General features: G+C 41.3%; 2 protein-coding genes across 8 annotated transcripts in view; one reads left to right on the top strand and one right to left on the bottom strand.

Annotated features, from left to right (window-relative positions):
- Window positions 1–2,562, top strand: part of LOC113415496 (nuclear cap-binding protein subunit 1-like) — a 29,190-nt gene extending 26,628 nt beyond the window's left edge. For all 4 annotated transcript variants that reach the window (XM_026672922.2, XM_026672923.2, XM_026672924.2 and 1 more), the window contains one exon: window positions 738–2,562. In XM_026672922.2, coding sequence (XP_026528707.2) covers window positions 738–851 — 114 coding nt within the window. In that variant the 3' untranslated portion in view covers window positions 852–2,562. The remainder of the gene's footprint in view (window positions 1–737) is intronic.
- XPA (XPA, DNA damage recognition and repair factor) lies at window positions 662–13,160 on the bottom strand. Of its 4 annotated transcripts, none has more exons than XM_087957388.1 (7): window positions 13,073–13,160; window positions 10,789–10,949; window positions 7,495–7,614; window positions 6,797–6,902; window positions 5,248–5,413; window positions 4,223–4,340; window positions 662–2,855 (listed from the first exon to the last, which is right to left on the bottom strand). In XM_087957388.1, exons 2-7 carry the CDS (start codon window positions 10,925–10,927, stop codon window positions 2,707–2,709), a joined length of 798 nt encoding a protein of 265 aa, XP_087813514.1. In that variant the 5' UTR covers window positions 10,928–10,949; window positions 13,073–13,160; the 3' UTR covers window positions 662–2,706. The 4 variants fall into 4 exon arrangements, with proteins under 4 accessions (XP_087813514.1, XP_087813515.1, XP_087813516.1 ...); XM_087957389.1 differs by having other exon boundaries at window positions 13,064–13,088; XM_087957390.1 differs by lacking the exon at window positions 13,073–13,160 and adding an exon at window positions 12,891–13,066.
- Window positions 13,161–18,240: the final 5,080 nt, after the last annotated feature.

Here is an 18,240-nt window from a genome sequence, read left to right as displayed (position 1 = left end):
GTGAGAGCTCTGCTGCCGGGAAGGAGGGCCCACCTGTCAGCTGCACTGGGCGCCCCAGGCAAAGCTCTTCGCGCTCTGCCCGATGCCAGGCAGGGATGGCGGCTGGGTGCTTCTCCTGAGGTGGGCCGATCCTGCGCTGCGGCCCCGGGAGATTCGCCTCCCCACGTGGGGTTGGGCTGCCCTGTCAGGCAGGGGAGGCTTTGTTGTAGTAGGGTGTCATTTTAAAAAGAATTGGCTTTACCTTCGAAGGCAAAGGGAAGGCGGTGACAGGAACGCCTGAAGCCGAGTGTCTCCGCCGGGTTCCGGTTGCAGGGAGGAGCCCTGGCTGGCCGCACATGGCTGCGCCAAATGCCACGGTGTTACTCTAAACGCCGCGGCAGCAAGGGAGAAGGGAAAGCAATGGTGGCGGAAGGTCTCCCGATATGAAGTGCCCTACCAACGCCAAGATCAACATTCAAGCTGTCGCTGCCCACCCACTCAAGGATGCAAGGGGGGGAATTAAGTCACCCCCGAAAAGACGGCCTAGCCGTTTTTTCGAGGGTAAAAAAAAATAAGGCCCGGCCTTATTTTGTGAGAAACACGGTAGTAGTTGTGCTGTCCCTATCATACAAATCAAACTTGCAATATTAAGCCACAGCTGGCAAGTAGAAACAAGTTACTAAACTTTTAAAAAGATGGTTTATTTAACATGCTATGTCATTTGCAAGCTTAACTGAAATGCTGTTTTGTGTCTGTAGCATCATCAGATCATCCAACAATACATGGTGACTTTGGAGAACCTTCTATTTACAGCAGAATTGGATCATCACATACTGGCTATATTTCAGCAGTTCTGTGCACTCCAGGCTTGAGTGTTTTTTTTTTTTTTTTGTACAGGACTTATTTTCATCTTGTTAAATTTAAGGCTTTGATGGGAAAGAAAGGAAAAATAATAATAATCTGAAAGTGTGCTGTGCTAGATAAGCTACACGGTGCTCAAATTTTCGGTAGTAGGGGCCTTATGCTAGTTATGATTCCGGGATGTTTGGGATGGAATAATGTGTGCATTTCTAAATTTGAAATGGATTGAATGTTGACTCTGCCATAGCATCCCTTTTGTACGGTATAAAAGTTAAAAAAATAGAAGACAATAAATAGACGTCATTCTTTGTTTACCTCTTGCATACTATGCAAGGGGTTCCATAATAATGTGAAACGAGTCTAAAAACATATGAATCTGTCTGTAGGATGGCCTTTCTGGTGATAATGCTCAACGCTCATAAGAAACCGAAGCCTCAAATATACGAATATTTAAATGGCCAACTCTGCGAAAAACTTTTGAGTATGTTTGCTATCAAAATGAACGATCATGGTTGTGTGAAACATAATTGAAATTATAACACTTTTTTTTTATGTTGGTCCAGTGTGCTTATTTTGGGTCACACAGAATAGAAGCAAATTGAATTACTGAAGCAACAATCTGTGCTGCTTGTTTATAATGCAGATATAAGTTGCATTAAGCAACTTAATAAAAGCCATCAGCTAGCCTGATCTGCCTTCCATAGTTCAAGATTGTCTGATTACTCTGGAGAAAGAGTATTTTTGTTTCATTGGCCCAGACCAAGAAGACAACCAGGGCTGTTGTGCTTCTTTTTATTTATTTGTGTTTACTCATAAATTTGATAAGCCAAGTCATTAGATAAAGGCTGGCTTTGCCAATATGCTTATCAAAGTCTTGCAAGTAAGAAACTTTGAGTTACTTAAGGGCCTATTCTTTATAGGAGAAATATAGCTCAGCGTTGAATTGCTGGGCTCTTAGTATTCCCATTCATTGTTACTAGGCAAGACAGCACAACAAACAGCTAATGTCATCCAGCCAGCTAATGAAAGCAAGTTCAGAGACTGCTAAGGTCTATTCCAAAGGTACCCAAACTTGGCAACTTTAAGACTTGTGGACTTCAACTCCCCGAAGTCCTCAGCTAGCATAGTTGAAGTCCACAAGTCTTAAAGTTGCCAAGTTTGGGGACCCCTGGTCTATTCATTTACCAACATATGCAAGGCCCAGATGTTTTCCCTCAATATGTGTTCCTTTACTACCTATAGGGATAGGTAGGGACACTATATACTGCTCTAGCCTACAGGGCCTCAAACTAACTTGGTCGGCTGTACATTCCTAGCAAATCTTCAATCCTCCCAGTAGCATTCTCCATGGCAATCCATAGCTCAGTTTGAAGTTTGGGGGGTTACAGATCTGTGACTGTGTTGAAATAATACTAAATCCAAACCACACAAACCACCCATTTTCACCCTAGTTGAAATTGTTCTCTGATGCAGCCACTATCTCCACAATGATAAAGTTGCTAGAACTAAGTGCAAGGGTATGTTTTCTTTTCTCTATATTCTATAATGTATATGTGTATGACCTTCAAATTGGAAAGTGTTTTTTTTCTAACCCACAAACTACTGTAGATATATATGAAAAACATTAAGAATGCATGCAGTGATACAGATAAGCATTTAACTGTGTAAGTATTATACAGTTAAATATTTTTATTATTCAATAAATGTACCATTTTTATAAAAGGATGATTATTATGCCTTTTTTTCTACATAATTTTCAGTTATTTCTGGATAATGGTTAGGGTATGCAAAATAGGTCACAAAGAATGTGATCAGTTATAGAAACACTTGAATACAGAAATGCATCGAATGTAAATCCAAGCTGTACTACATCTTTTCATAGGTTAATTCATGACCACACGTGCTGCAGATCTTTCTGTACATATCATCACCTATCATTTCTTCAGCTCCATACTCATGTTGATGGATACTTGTGTCTTTTTTCCATAAACTACTTCTTACAGCTCGCCGTAATTCTAATACAATAGAAGGAACACAATAATTAAAAAACAGTCACACATAAGTAAAACCAACTAACCCCCAATGACACTAAGTATGTGCTCTGAATGAGAGTCTAAATCAGGGCTGTCCAACCTTGGCCCCTTGAAGCCTGGCGGACTTCAACTCCCAGAATTCCCCAGCCAGCTTTGCTGGCTGGGGAATTCTGGGAGTTGAAGTCCGCCAGGCTTCAAGGGGCCAAGGTTGGACAGCCCTGGTCTAAATCCTAATGATTTCATTAATGTTCTGTTTTTGAAAGAGAATGTACAGATGGAATTGGAATGAATCTAGAGTGAATTTTCAAGTCCATTAGAAGATAGTGAGCATAAAAAGAACCAAAAGAATGTAACTCTTTCCCTGGATTTCATAGAGTAAGTCCCTAATCTTTCAGCCTGTGGGGGCATCAGTCACCAAGAGTATGATCAGTGCAATAAAACTGGCTATATCACTAGGAGTTGGCCACTTGCAGAATTCCAATTTATCTGACAATTCTGCCATCCTTCCTATCCTCCTGTCCAGTTAGCTTTCCTTGTCTTCTTTTTTTAAAGGTAAGCACTAATAAGAGAACTGACTTCTAGTTTGATTTAGGCGCAAAGTCAGCTGGATCAGTGGTCCCCAACCACCGGGCCCCGGACCGGTACCGGTCCGTGGATCATTTTGTACCGGGCTGCCTATTTTGCTTGGGCGCCGCCATCTTGTTTCGACGGCGCTTGAGAAAGTGCTTCCGGGTGAGCTTGTCGGTCGTCGGTTGGAAAGCGGCGTTTGGGTGCTGAAGGAATCCTCGCGCCTTAGTTTCGTCGAAGGGGTGGGCGGCTTCGAACGAAGAGCCGTCCCGATGGCGGTGGAATCTCGCGTTACTCAGGAGGAGATTAAGAAAGAGCCTGAAAAGCCCATCGACCGTGAGAAGGTACAAAGGAGGAGTTGAAGGTGGCGGGGAGAAGCGGGGGACGGCTGGCTGGCCGGTCGCTCGGCTCGCCTTGCCTTGGTCATGCGTGCTGATGCCGGTACCGGTCCGTGGATTGTACCGGTTCGTGGTACAAAAAAGGTTGGGGACCACTGAGCTGGATCACTCTCATTCAGCCAAGGGAAACAGATCATGGCGAACCATTTCTGAAATATTTGAGTCAATTTTGACTCAAAGGCACTTTAAAAAGCTCTACTATGAACAGTTGTGTCAACCCATCATTTTTACTTTTGAGTCAAATATACTGGGTCTAAGTGGACTCCAGGAATGTTTTTTTTTTTTAAATAAAGCTAATTTGTGTAGACTAGTACATTGTCCTTCTTAAAAATAAGAGGGACAGGGAGGTTTACTGGTATCACTCAACTAATACTTGTAACCTACCTTTAACTTTTTTATCAAACTTTTTCTGTTTCATCTTCTCTCTGTTATCTTGGCGGTTTTCTTTAGCTTCTTCTAATGCTTCCTCACTACCCCAAACTTCAAGGGAGCGCTTAATTACCTGTAAATGCCAAGCATCATTTGAGTAAAATGTAGAGGACTGGAAACAAATAGATCAGTTAGGCTAGGGCTACTGTATCTGGGTTACAAAAGCCAAACTAGCTGGTAACAAAGGGTTTTCTGTATGTGTTGCCTCCTGGAGAACCCTGGGAGAAGAGACCATCTCAAGAGAAACCTTATACGAAGTAATGTCCCAGCCCCATCTTTGTGCTGGCTGCTGTACCAACAAACAAAGGCTCTTGTTCTCAGCTAGTTCTCTTTTGCAAAGACTATAGTGCTATCTTCACTTAGTACTACATAGTGCTATCTTCACTTAGTATTTTCATTCAGTATCTTTGGGGAAAGGGTTGTTTTTATTGAAGAAGGTGTTCTTTTCATTGAAGAATGGCAATTCATACAAAGAAGCAGTCCTGTTTATGCCTTCTGACAATACTACAATAGAAATGCTTGTGGAAAACTGCATGGCAATCGTGGAACAGATTCAGAAAGTCTCTGCAAGTAGCAACGAGATTAGTTCCACAGAGGCTGAAGGGTTGTTGTTTTTTTTTTAGGAAATAGTAAATGAATCCTTCCCTTTATCTGTAATGATGTATCTCAACTGGCACCATTTGCCCTCTTCCAAAGGGTTCCCCAAATTTTTAGAACAGATTTTTCAGGTTACAAAAAAACCTTCCCTTCCTTTCTCTCCCCTATTGATAGAAAACTACACTGAATCAAAAGGCCTTCCCTCAGCAGAAAGGCACATTCTGATATAATTCAGCTCCCACATAACCTAACAACAACAACAAAAATCGAGACAGTTGGATCAAATAGTTAAACGTTCACCATGAGAAAAGCTGAAATGTTGTTAGAATGCAAAAAAGTCATATCTTTGGAAGAAAAACATTAAGAGGACAAGATTCAATTACCTGTAGTTTTAAATAAAGTTTCATATCACCCCAATGTGGATTATGAGGATTTTTCTTCAGAATGAATCTAAGCACTGGCTCTCTCTTGTCTAAATCACAGTCTTTGAGAAGATACTCTTGCTTTGCTTCAGTTCTTGTTAAGAGTTTATGTTTGTTTTCAACGTCTCTGAAATGAGATCCCAATTCAAACTGAAAATGCATTCTATGTATTTGCAGATGTCAGATAATATACATGTTACACCACTAGCTAAACTAATTCTTAACTTTGTATTTTTATGTTCAGTGGTACATATTACAAGATAACCACACCGAATATCAAGTTGGTCTGTGTAAAAAAAAGCCTTGAAAATGGTTTGGAAAAAGAGCTTCAAACTTCATAAAAACACAATTCTTTTTTCCGACTTCCAATGAACCTGAAGAAAAAAAGAACTTTAATGAACAGAATATTTAAATCACATCTTTTTTCAAGCTTGTGTGGAAGCCTATAAAAAGGGGTGCATTAAATTAACATTAAAAAGTATGCTTGGGTGAAGTCAAACACTTCTTCCAAATCATTTTTAAGCATGCACAGAATTAATCCTTAAGTATCAATGCAACCACAATGTAATCTGAATTTTATCTTTAAGCATTCCACTCGATAGAAATAAGCACACATTTGACAATTTAAAATGGACTCCTAAAGACACTTACTAGAAAGTAAGATTCACTTGGAATATTTTCCAAATGTCCATGCATAAGTGCCATATAATTAGGTTCAACGCTTTAAATTAGTCCCACAGGAATCAACAGGATTATTACATGTTACAGTTATTAAATCTGTTTTGGTCATGCTCAAATTTCTATATGTATCTGTACTAAACTATCATTGGAAACATGTCCAGTATGATGTATGATATATATACTATATATATATGTGTGTGTGTATGTGTGTGTGTATAGAGAGAATGTGTATATTGTGTGTGTATGTGTGTATATATATATATATATATATATATATATATATATATATATACACACACACACACACACACACACACACACACACACACACACACATACACACATACACACACACACAGAGAGAGAGAGAATATGTGTATGTTTGAGATTTCAGCCTTTTAGACTTTCTACATACAACTTTATAAAATAAATGTCATTGTGTTCAATTGAATATATTCTTGCAAAAGGTGATATAACATCATACACTCAGTTTCTGTTAAAATGTATGGGTTTAAAATTATTCATTTGCATTATATGCATATTACCAACATTTAGGGTGCTGGTATACTTTTAAAAATATTTTGATTATTCGTTTTGGATTATCCCTTGTTAAATGTCATAATATTTTTAATCGATTGATTTGATGCTGCCCAACCCCAAATGACTCTGGGTTTATAATATTTATTTTTTACACCGAGCTAGAAATTTTTGCAATACAAACAAAATGAAACCATTTGTTAAACACTAAATCCACTTATTTAGTCATTCTTAATCCACAGTTGCCAGGAGTCAGGACTGACTTGAAAGTACAAAAACAAAATTGCTGTACCTGCAATTATCACATGTTGCCAGGTCAAAATGGTTCATGAGATACGAGTCCATGAATTCCTTCCCACATTCTTCACAGATCAGATAATCAAATTCTAATACTGGACCTATTAAAATAAGAACAGAAGCACAATAACAATTCAGGCTGTTAAATTTATCCAAAATAGTAAAGTAACAATAACAAGAAATACAAACACAAACACAAAATTAAGCTTTGGAATCTTGGAAATGACATTTCATTGTGTTTTATTGTCTATAAACCTTAAGAAAAAATAAGCACTGCTTATTGGAACTAATATGTTCTAACTAACTTGCTTTTCCAGGTTAGGCGAGCTGTGCTGTTGATGTGGTTTTATGATATGCTTTACCTTGGATAACATGGGTTATTGTTCTGTAACTTTGATTTCAATCATTGTATTCTGCCCAGAATCATTTTAAGGAAATTATTGACTTTATAGTGCAATTTTTTTCAGTTTGGTGAACTCTAGATGTGTTATCTCCATCCACACTTGCCTTAATTCTCAGTCAATTTTGGATTAAATTAGCAAATCTATATTCTTATGTAACCAATGTTGAACCTAGAATACTGCCTACATCAGTATGGACACACAGCTGTTCAGCAAAAACATAGGCTCTTTTCAATCAAAATTCCCTATGTATTGCTTATTCAGACACTTATCAAAATAAAGCACAAATTACCAGGGGGATACACAATTTTCCCAGTTTGGTGTCGATTTGTCTCTTCTTCTTCTTCCTCCTCCAGAAAAAACCCTCCTCCTGTATCTATTGTCTTTGAAGGTGCTTTAACTTTTGAACTGCCTGAAAAGATAAAATAACAATTTAGTTGTGCACCTGTACAAATAAAATGACTTTGTTTTGAAATGACTCTGTAACATTGATTATATAAACCAGTGGCCCCCAACCTTTTTGTGCCACGGCCCGGTATCAGCATCACAAAATGATCCGCGGCCTGGTACCGGCATCAGCATGCACGGCAAGGCGAGCCGAGCAACCGGCCAGCCAGCCGTCCCCGCTTCTCCCCACCACCTTCAACTCCTCCTTTGTACCTTTGTCGATGGGCTTCGGGACGGCTTTGGGACGGTCGCTCGGCTCGCCTTGCCTTGGATGCTGAAAGAATCCTCGCGCCTTAGTTTTGTTCGAAGCCGCCGCCCCCTTCGATGAAACTAAGGCGCGAGGATTCCTTCAGGACCCAACGCCGCTTTCCAACCGGAAAAGCTCACCGGAAGCACTTTCTCATCAAAACAAGATGGTGGCACCCAGCAAACCGGCGGCCCGGTAGAAAATGTTCCACGGACCGGTACCAGTCCGTGGCCCGGTGGTTGGGGACCCCTGATATAAACTACACTGCTCAAAAAAATAAAGGGAACACAAAAATAAGACATCCTGGATCTGAATGAATGAAATATTCTTATTAAATTCCTTGTTCATTACATAGTTGAATGTGCTGACAACAAAATCACACAAAAATTATCAATGGAAATCAAATTTAGCAACCCATGGAGGTCTGGATTTGAAGTTACACTCAAAGTGGAAAAAAACACCACAGGCTGATCCAACTTTGATGTAATGTCCTTAAAACAAGTCAAAATGAGGCTCAGTAGTGTGTGTGGCCTCCACATGCCTGTATGACCTCCCTACAACACCTAGGCATGCTCCTGATGAGGTGGCAGATGGTCTCCTGAGGGATCTCCTCCCACACCTGGACTAAAGCATCCCCCAACTCCTGGACAGTCTGTGGTGCAACGTGGCATTGGTGGATGGAGTGAGACATGATGTTCCAAATGCGCTCAACTGGATTCAGGTCAGGGGAACGGGTGGGCCAGTCCACAGTATCAATGCCTTCATCTTGCAGGAACTGCTGACACACTCCAGCCACATGAGGTCTAGCATTGTCTTGCATTAGGAGGAACTCAGGGCCAACTGCACCAGCATATGGTCTCACAAGGGGTTTGAGGATCTCATCTGGGTATCTAATGGCAGTCAGGCTACCTTTGGTGAGCAAATGGAGGGCTGTGCGGCCCCCTAAAGAAATGCCACCTCACACCATTACTGACCCACTGCCAAACCGGTCATGCTGGAGGATGTTGCAGGCAGCAGAACGTTCTCCATGGCATCTCCAGACCCTGTCACGTCTGTCACATGTGCTCAGTGTGAACCCGCTTTCATCTGTGAAGACCACAGGGCACCAGTGGCAAATTTGCCAATCTTGGTGTTCTCTGGCAAATGCCAAACATCCTGCACGGTGTTGGGCTGTAAGCACAAACCCCACCTGTGGACGTCGGGCCCTCATACCACCCTCATGGAGTCTGTTTCTGACCGTTTGAGCAGCCACATGCACATTTGTGGCCAGCTGGAGGTCATTTTGCAGGGCTCTGGCAGTGCTCCTCCTGTCCCTCCTTGCACAAAGGCGGAGGTAGTGGTCCTGATGCTGGGTTGTTGCCCTCCTACGGCCTCCTCCACGTCTCCTGATGTACTGGCCTGTCTCCTGGTAGCGCCTCCATGCTCTGGACACTATGCTGACAGACACAGCAAACCTTCTTGCCACAGCTTGCATTGATGTGCCCTCCTGGATGAGCTGCACTACCTGAGCCACTTGTGTGGGTTGTAGACTCCGTCTCATGCTACCACTAGAGTGAAAGCACCTCCAGCATTCAAAAGTGACCAAACCATCAGCCAGAAAGCATAGGAACTGAGAAGTGGTCTGTGGTCACCACCTGCAGAACCACTCCTTTATTGGGGATGTCTTGCAAACTGCCTATGCTTTCCACCTGTTGTCTATTCCATTTGCACAACAGCATGTGAAATTGATTGTCAATCAGTGTTGCTACCTAAGTGGACAGTTTGATTTCACAGAAGTGTGATTGAGTTGAGTTACATTGTGTTGTTTAAGTGTTCCCTTTATTTTTTTTGAGCAGTGTACTTTCAGACACTGAAGAGACTTCAACACTTTTAGACCACAGTCTAGAACAGGCCCGGGGACCAGATCCGGCTCACAGGTGCTTAGATCTGGCCCGCGGGGTTGCCCTGGAAACAGCAAGGATTGACCCGCGGTGCCTCAGCCAGTGAAAACAGAGTTCAGGAGGGCCACACCTGGCCCTCCCGAGCACCATTTTCACTGGCAGAGCAGAGCGCTCAGGCCACCACAGGCCCCCCAACATGAGTGATGTCAAGCTGGCCACACCCACTATGACCACGCCCACTCCCCCCCCCCAGGTCAAATATAAACCTGATGCGACCCTCAATGAAATTGAGTTTGACACCCCTGGTCCAGAAAGATATACATTTACACAGGGGTGGGATCCGACCGATGTAACTACCAGTTTGGTGATTTATGATTTCCAGTTCTATGTCTGCTGCTCTTCAGAGCTACCAGTTCTACAGAGCCGGAGAGAACCGGTAGAATCCCACTCCTGCATTTGCACATCTCGTATCCACCTCAAACTGTGATGTAACAGGTCTAATTTATAAAACAAATTGGGAAGATATGAGTGAGTCCATATATTCATTAAGCCACTGTTTATGTAATTAGACTTCACTGAATGAAGCACAGTTGGCTGGGTTGGCCCATCCTGCTAATAATATATTACCACTGGCTTGGTATTACCTAGCATTAAGCCAATGCAAACTTTTTCTTGAGATTTGAATAAAATATCCTTCAATGTAGTTTGTTCCACAAACATTCTTCCTTATTATGCATGAATGCAGGCTGCGATAAGTCCAATGAAAGGCCTAGTAAAGCAGAGAATATTATGGGACCCCATCTTAGCTTCTCTGTGCACTCACCACAAAAGAAGGTGGCGACCCTTTTTACAATAAGCTTGTTTAATTTCCCAGAACGTACAACTTATTAGGGAAAGTCTTAAGAACTTCCCTACATCACCTTCTTCATATGACTTCCTTGTAAAGTACACAAACTAACAGGAGTTCTGTCATGTTGCCCCATATATAACACAATAACAGGATACGGCAAACCTTCGCCAGTAGAAGGGTAGGGCCAGTTCGCCAGTCTAGCTTGCCTAAGCATCAAAGCCCGCTGACGGTTCCTCTCAATCTTTGCCTTCATGGTCTCGGAGACTTTGCTTTTTTCTCCTTGGGCAGCACTTGGATCCATGGCCAGATTCAGAATCACTCATCTAAAAATGGAAAGAGGGTAGACAGAGGTAACTGAAGAATTTTTTAAAAGAAAAATAGCCAAAGGACTATTAAATACCAATTTGAGCATATTTAATAAAACGTGGGGTGAGGTGGGATGGCATTAATAGAAAGAGTGCAGAGAAGAGCAACAAAAGATTATTAGGCTAAAACATATAAAGAACAGTTGCTGGAACTAGGTATGTCTAGTTCAATGATAAGAAGGACTAGCAGTGTTTCAACATCTCAGGGGTTGCCACAAAGAAGACGGAGTCAATCTATTCTCCAAAGCACCTGAAGACAAAACAAGAAGCAATGGATGGAAACTAATCGAGAGAAGCAACCTAGAAGTAAGAAGAAATTTCCTGACAGTTAGAACAATTAATCAGTAGAACAATTTTCCTCCAGAAGTTGTGAATGCTCCAACACTGGAAGTTTTTAAGAAGAGACTGGACAACTATTTGTCTGGAATGGTATAGGGTTTCCTGCCTAAGCAGGAGGTTGGACTTGAAGACCTCCAAGTCTATTCCCATTCCATTCTATTCTTGGATGTCTGCTTTATTGGAAGTTGAAACCCACCCACCTCCTCAATCCATTTTGCAACACTGCCAAGAAAAGTTCTCGTATCAAATGACCTAAGCACCAGAGCTCACTGTTACAGCATTGCCAAAAAGGCATTAAGAGTTGTAAATCTAATCTTACGAAGCTTCTCCTCCGGAAATATCAAATTGCTAACTAGAGCATACAAAACTTTTGCTAGACCAATATTCCAATATAGCTCTTCAGTCTGGAATCCGCACTGTATATCGGACATTAATACAATTGAGCGAGTCCAGAAGTATTTCATGAGAAGAGTACTACACTCCTGCTCGCAACAGAATACCCTACACCACCAGGCTTGAGATTTTGGGCTTGGACAACCTTGAACTACGCCTTCGGTCCGATCTAAGTATAATATATAAAATCATACATTGCAATGTCCTACCTTGTCAGTGAATACTTCAGCTTCAACCATAATAACACAGGAGCAAACAATAGATACAAACTCAAGGTTAATTGCACCAAACTTGATTGCAGGAAATACGACTTCAGCAACAGAGTGGTCAATGTCTGGAATACTCTACCTGACTCTGTGGTTTCTTCCCCAAACCCCAAAAACTTTAACCTTAGACTGTCTACTATTGACCTCATCCCTTTCCTAAGAGGTCTGTAGGGGGCGTGCATAAGCTCACCAATGTGCCTACCGTCCCTGTCCTATTGTTTCTTTTTTCTTTTTTTTTATTTTTCTTATATGTATCCATGTATTCATAACTATGTTTTTACTTATACCTATTATCTTGTAAGCAATTGACAAAAATAAATAAAAAAAATAAACAACAATACAAGGTCACACAACAGATACAAACTCAATGTAAACCGCTTCAAACTCAATTGCAGAAAGTACGACTTCAGCAAGAATGGTCAATGCCTGGAATACACTACCTGACTCTGTAGTTACATCCTCAGTCTACCCCCCACTCCTTTAACCTCAAACTAACTACTACTGACCTCACCCCATTCCTAAGAGGTCTGTAAGGGGTGTGCATAAGTGCACCATCTACCGTCCCTGCCTACTGCCTACCGTCCCTGTCCTATTGTCCCCATTTATTCGTACCTATTTCCTGTATTCTTACTCATGTTTATGCTTATACCTATTATCTTGTAAGCGATTGACAAATCAAATCAAATTAAAAAACAACAACAAACAAACCTGCAGAGAAGTGGGCTTCAGTGCACAAACGTTTGTGCCCAATCAATCTCTCGAGATTTGGAAATGTCACAGCCCTTTGTCATTTTTCCCTGCTGGCATCAGCAAGGGAGATTTAGCAACTCGCCCTCCCCGCAAAGATTAGCCTGTCAAACAGGGTGTCAGATTGAAAGCAGGGACAGAAATGGGTTCCCACTCGGCACAACCCTCCTCTGACCACCATCATCACCACCCGCCAGTTATTCACGCTACGGGGCTTCCTGTCCCACGTAAGTTTGGACTTCCCTTCGCGGGTCCCGCCTTGGAAAAGCAGGAAAATCCGAGAAGACCCTCTGACGCCACGAACACCGGCTAAGCTACAGTACTTACAGTACTTACAGGCAGCAGAGTAGGCTTCTTGAACAGAGTGCGCATGCGCTGGTAAAGGCATCCTCTCACCCACTCACAGACCGAAGTGCAATGAGGCGGTTTTGACCATAGACTTAAAAATGAAGCAAAAGATAATCCTTCCGTAAGTAGGGAGATTTACAATGGTTTTTCAAGGAGACAGGAAGATTTTTTTTTTAAAAAAAAATATTCTCCATTTTTAAACCTGGTCCTGGTCAATTATCTTTATAGTGTGCTATATGAAGTCGGGATGAGAAAGTTAACTTTGGTGTTGTGTGATCTCAAATGCAAATCGTAGCTGCGCTAAGAGAATAGCTGATACAACTGATTCAGGTTGTAACCAAGATCAAAGCCAATCTCTTTCGGTCTCAATAGAAGACACTTTCGGCGCGGACTTATACGCACGTCTTCAAAAACTGAGGCAATTGCAAGTTTGCAAAAAACGAAGGATGATTTCGAAAGAGCAAGAACTCCAAATTTGCCGCTGTACAATATGTGTTTGCCGGCGAGCCGCCTGGACTGCTGGGAATTGTAGTTCGGCCACATCAGGTGTATAAATTGCCCAACCCAGAAACTAAAGCAAGCAAGTGGGGATTTTGACAACCAACAGTAGAGTGCGCTGAAACCTTTGCAAATTAATACCTTCTGCTTTTATCCGAATTGCTTAGTTGGCATAAGTGTACAGAGTTATGGTGGTATAAACATTACAGAAATATAACCTTCAAGTGTTTTGATTTTATTTTAAAATTGAAACAATTAATTGCATGTTATCAAGTCCAATAGATCCACACACACACACACACACAACTCTGGATTTTCAGATCTTCCAACAGTACACCCATGGCACTGTAACTGGGTCCTTCCAGCTCCTCAATGATCCTTTTCTCTTTCCTTCCACCTTTCCCAGCGTTACAGTCTTTCTCAGAAAGTTCAGTCTTGCCACTATGGGTTCAAATGAGGGTTGTTTGAGAGCAGTCATTGGTGGCTGGAGTGAGAATTCTGAATAGATTTGTTTGATGATCGTCCCAAAGGTGTTTTTTCAAGAGGCAACTGGACTTTCTGGTTTTTCTTTGAAGACGTTTCGCTTCTCCTCCAAGAAGCCTCTCTTCTTGGATGAGAAGCAAAATGTCTTCAAAGGAAAACCAGAAAGTCCTGTTGCCTCTTGAAAAAGCACTTTTGGGACAACCATGACTTGGATGTCTGAGAATCTCTATAGACCAGTGGTCCCCATCCTTTTTATGTCGCGGCCCGGTGCCGGCATCAGCTGGGCGCCACGGCCCGGTACCGGCATCAGCTGGGCGCCGCCATCTTGTTTTTGATGAAAAAGTGCTTCCGGTGAGGTCACGGAAGCACTTTTTCATCAAAACAGATAGCGGCATCCCTTCAGTGAGCTTTTCCGGGTAGAAATGGCTTTCTGCCGGAAAAGCTCACCCAGCACTAGGCGCCACCATCTTGTTTTGATGAAAAAGTGCTTCTGGTGAGCTTTCTGCCGGAAAAGCTCACTGGAAGGCACTTTTCATCAAACAAGATGGCGGCGCCCGCAAACCAGCCCAGTAGGATTTGTTCCACGGACGGTGCCGGTCGCGGACCGTGGTTGGGGACCCCTGCTATAGACAATTGTTTGATGATCCATTTCCTGGTTTTCTTGGCCATCCATAAGATTCTCTTCTCCCATACCAAAATTCAAAAGCATCAATACTCTTCCTGTCCTGTTTCTTCAAAGTCAAGTTTCACTTCAACAGTGTCACAGGGAATACCATGGCTTCCTTAATTGTGATTTTTATGGGTGTAATCACTTCATGGCATCTGGATATTTTCCTAAGGCCTTCATGGCTACCCTGTTGAGGTCTAGTCTGTAGGGTTATTTCTTGACTGCTTGTTCTTTTACTGTGCTGTTGGTGGCCTATCCCAAAAGGCGGAAGCTGTTTGCCATTTCAGTATACTCCGTGTCAGTTCTAAGGTTGGTTGTACTTCTGTTCATAAGTTTGGTCTTGGAGAGGCATGTGAGTGGCTCTACCCACCCAACTCTCAATAGCCCATGTGCTAGCTGAATAGGGAGGGGCACAGAAGTCATTATGGAGAGCAGCACTTCTCACAATGACAGACATTGAAATGCCATCAGGGATTTGTGTTTTGGGAAGAGTAATAACTTATTTCTAACCAGCACCATCTGATTGACAGTTCTCTGCACTTAGCTACTCACCAGAAGAACTGCAAACTGGGGATTAAAACTTCCAAACAAGAAAACATGCCTGCCTCAAGACCATCACAGTGGTCTGGTAGAATTAGAGACAGGAAACAGCCTCAAAAGTCTCTACTGTATATTTTACTGGGGAATGAGAAGTCTTGGACCACAGAAATTCATATGAAGAGTGTTTGAAAATTAGTCCTGCAGATTGCAACAAATCCTATTTCAGCTAAATATGTCATTTATAGAAGCTCAGTGAGTGATTTTGGTCAGTTGTTCTTTCTTGGATCAACTTACCTGACAGGATAGTTGTTGTAGGAGAAAATAGCAACAGAAGCTCTGTGTGTGTTACTTTGAGCGTCTGTAAAAAAAATGTGGGCTATAAAGTTAATAAGTACATGAATTTTCCAAATACATTTCTGAGATGGTGTGTTCAGTATGAGGCTTGTGGACAGTCCTTGCATGTACCACTAGTGAGAAGGTTTATTGATTAGAGAAAATGATTGATAAAATATATGGGCACAAATTGCTGTACAGAATGTATATTTCAAGGCTTGTTGCTGAATATGATAAGTGTGGAGTCAAATAAATAAATGGCAAAGTTAGGAAATGGTTCAGCACTGATCAGGGAGAAAAGCAGGGATGTATAATATCCCTGAGATTCTTTAATACACTTATGGATAAATAGGTAAAGCACATTTATGGTAACACTAAAGGTCTATTGGATAAGAACATAAATGTGCATGTGTCTTTCCTATATGCAGATGGTGCCATTTCATTGTTTCAGAACTTGATTTGCAGAAAATATTAGACAGATTGTATGATACAATATGAAGTATAGATTTGAAAACTAATATGTCAAAGACAAAGTAATTGCATGTAGTATGGAAAGTGGGATGAACATTAACATATTATATACAAATGGCAATAGATAGATAGTTAATAGATAGATGAATTTGCGATACGTTGATTGAAAGTTAATTAAAAATGGAAAATAAATGGAAAATATTTTGGAATGTAAATGCTGGTAGAAAGAGAGTGGTCTATTGTTGGTTAAAAGAAGTCAAAATGCCTGTTTGTAATAGCTTGCTTTGGCCCATTACGAAGCAGAGGTGGACTGCACATACTGTAACAACCAGTTCGCCTAGCACAGAGCCAAAAATGTGAGTATGCGCCAGTGGTGGGATTCAAAATTTTTTACTACTGGTTCTGTGGGCATGGCTTGGCTTGAAGGGCATGGCTTGGCTTGGTGGGCGTGGCTTGGTGGGCTTGGCATTCATTCCCTCCACACTCCTGGGGGAAGGATACTGTAAAATCTCCATTCCCTCCCCACCCCACTAACCTGCTTTCCAGCTCTGTTGTCCTGTGCGGGGCAACAAAAGAAGACCCAGCCGATCAGATGGGACTCGGGAGGCAGAGAATAGATGGGGGCAGGGCCAGACAGAGGTGGCATTTGCAAGTTCTCCAAACTACTCAAAATTTCCACTACCAGTTCTCCAGAACTGGTCAGAACCTGCTGAATACCACCTCTGGTAGTCGTATATGAGGGTGGGAAATAAGCATTATGGAGAAAGAAAAATGAAACAAGAATTATCAGTCTGCCCTTGGTGACATTGCAACTGGCTAATGAAGTTTATTTTTTGTTATATAGGAAACTAAACACGTGAAACATGGCTGAGGCTTACAAACATCAGCCTAGGCCATCTTCCATATATGAGTCAACATACAGATTTCAAAAGAGAAAAATAAAGGGTTTGTTTCACAGGTTTGCAAGGTTTGCAGGTGCGATCTGTAGAAATAGGACACTATGTAGGATTTCATTGATTGGGTTCCATATTTTCAGTATAACATCTAAATAGCACCAATATTTTACGTGGTGGATATTTTCTGTAGCTAAATTCTAGTGGTTTATCAACTCTAAGGGAGAGTATGTTAAAAAATTAAAAAAAAACAAAAAAAACTATTAATGATAATAATAAAAATAATACTTCCTTTTAAAAAACAAAACAAAAACTATATAGTAGATTAGAAACTACCAAATGCATTAAACTGATATTAACCATTTTCATATTGGCTTGCCAGCTAGTGAGGGACACATTTTTGGTAGTTTATGCTGTCTTTCTGCTTCATTTCTTGCCTCCTATTGTCTGAGACTATTAAGAAAGCATATACTGTAAGTGTTGAAAGCTGCTGCCCTAAACCTGAAAAGTACAAGTATGTGAACAGATCTGAAATGCAAATATATAAGGGAAAATTGGCACCCTTCCCTAAAAGGCAATCTTAATGCACGTTTGTTATTTTTGTTATTCTCACAAAAGACAGAAGGAGGATATGACAGGATGTGATTTTTGGGGTGGGGGTGGGGGTGTTTTTGGTTGTTCTTTTTCTTTTAAAAAGCAATACGTCTGATTTTCATAGCTATTATTCAACAGAATTTTACAACACAGTGCAGTCACTTTGCAATATCAGGATATTCATAAGCTATCTTTTAGACAAGAAATTGGCAGAAGGTAAAAACTAGACTTCTTTTTTGCGTCATACATATTTTTGTTGTCTGCCACCTTCCTTCCTTCCTTCCTGCCTTCCTGCCTTCCTTCTTTCCTTCCTTCCTTCCTTCTTTCTTTCTTTCTTTCTTTCTTTCTTTCTTTCTTTCTTTCTTTCTTTCTTTCTTTCTTTCTTTCTTTCTTTTTCTTCTTTTTCTCTTTCTTGTCAGTTTATAATCCAGAAAGTTAAAAAGCTATAATTTACTAGTCAAACCCTTTTGCTGCTGCTAAAGATTGCTTTTCAAACTCCTTATACCCAGCATCTTTGGGCATGATAACAAAACACCACACATTCACCATTTAAAAAAAGCATTCCATGTTTTAACCATTTAAAAGCACAGGTTTTGTTTTTCTAAGTACAGGAACTTACAAAAACATTTGTCTATAATTCCTGCAGCAGAGGCCCTGCTTATTTGGACAGTCTCTAG

This window comes from Notechis scutatus, chromosome 2 (assembly GCF_049901735.1).
Source record: "Notechis scutatus isolate UNSWTSFEM ecotype Mainland chromosome 2, rNotScu1.2, whole genome shotgun sequence".
Taxonomy (NCBI): Eukaryota; Metazoa; Chordata; class Lepidosauria; order Squamata; family Elapidae; genus Notechis; species Notechis scutatus.
The sequence above is the reverse complement of the archived record's forward strand: the minus strand, read 5'-3'. Positions and strand labels throughout refer to the sequence as shown.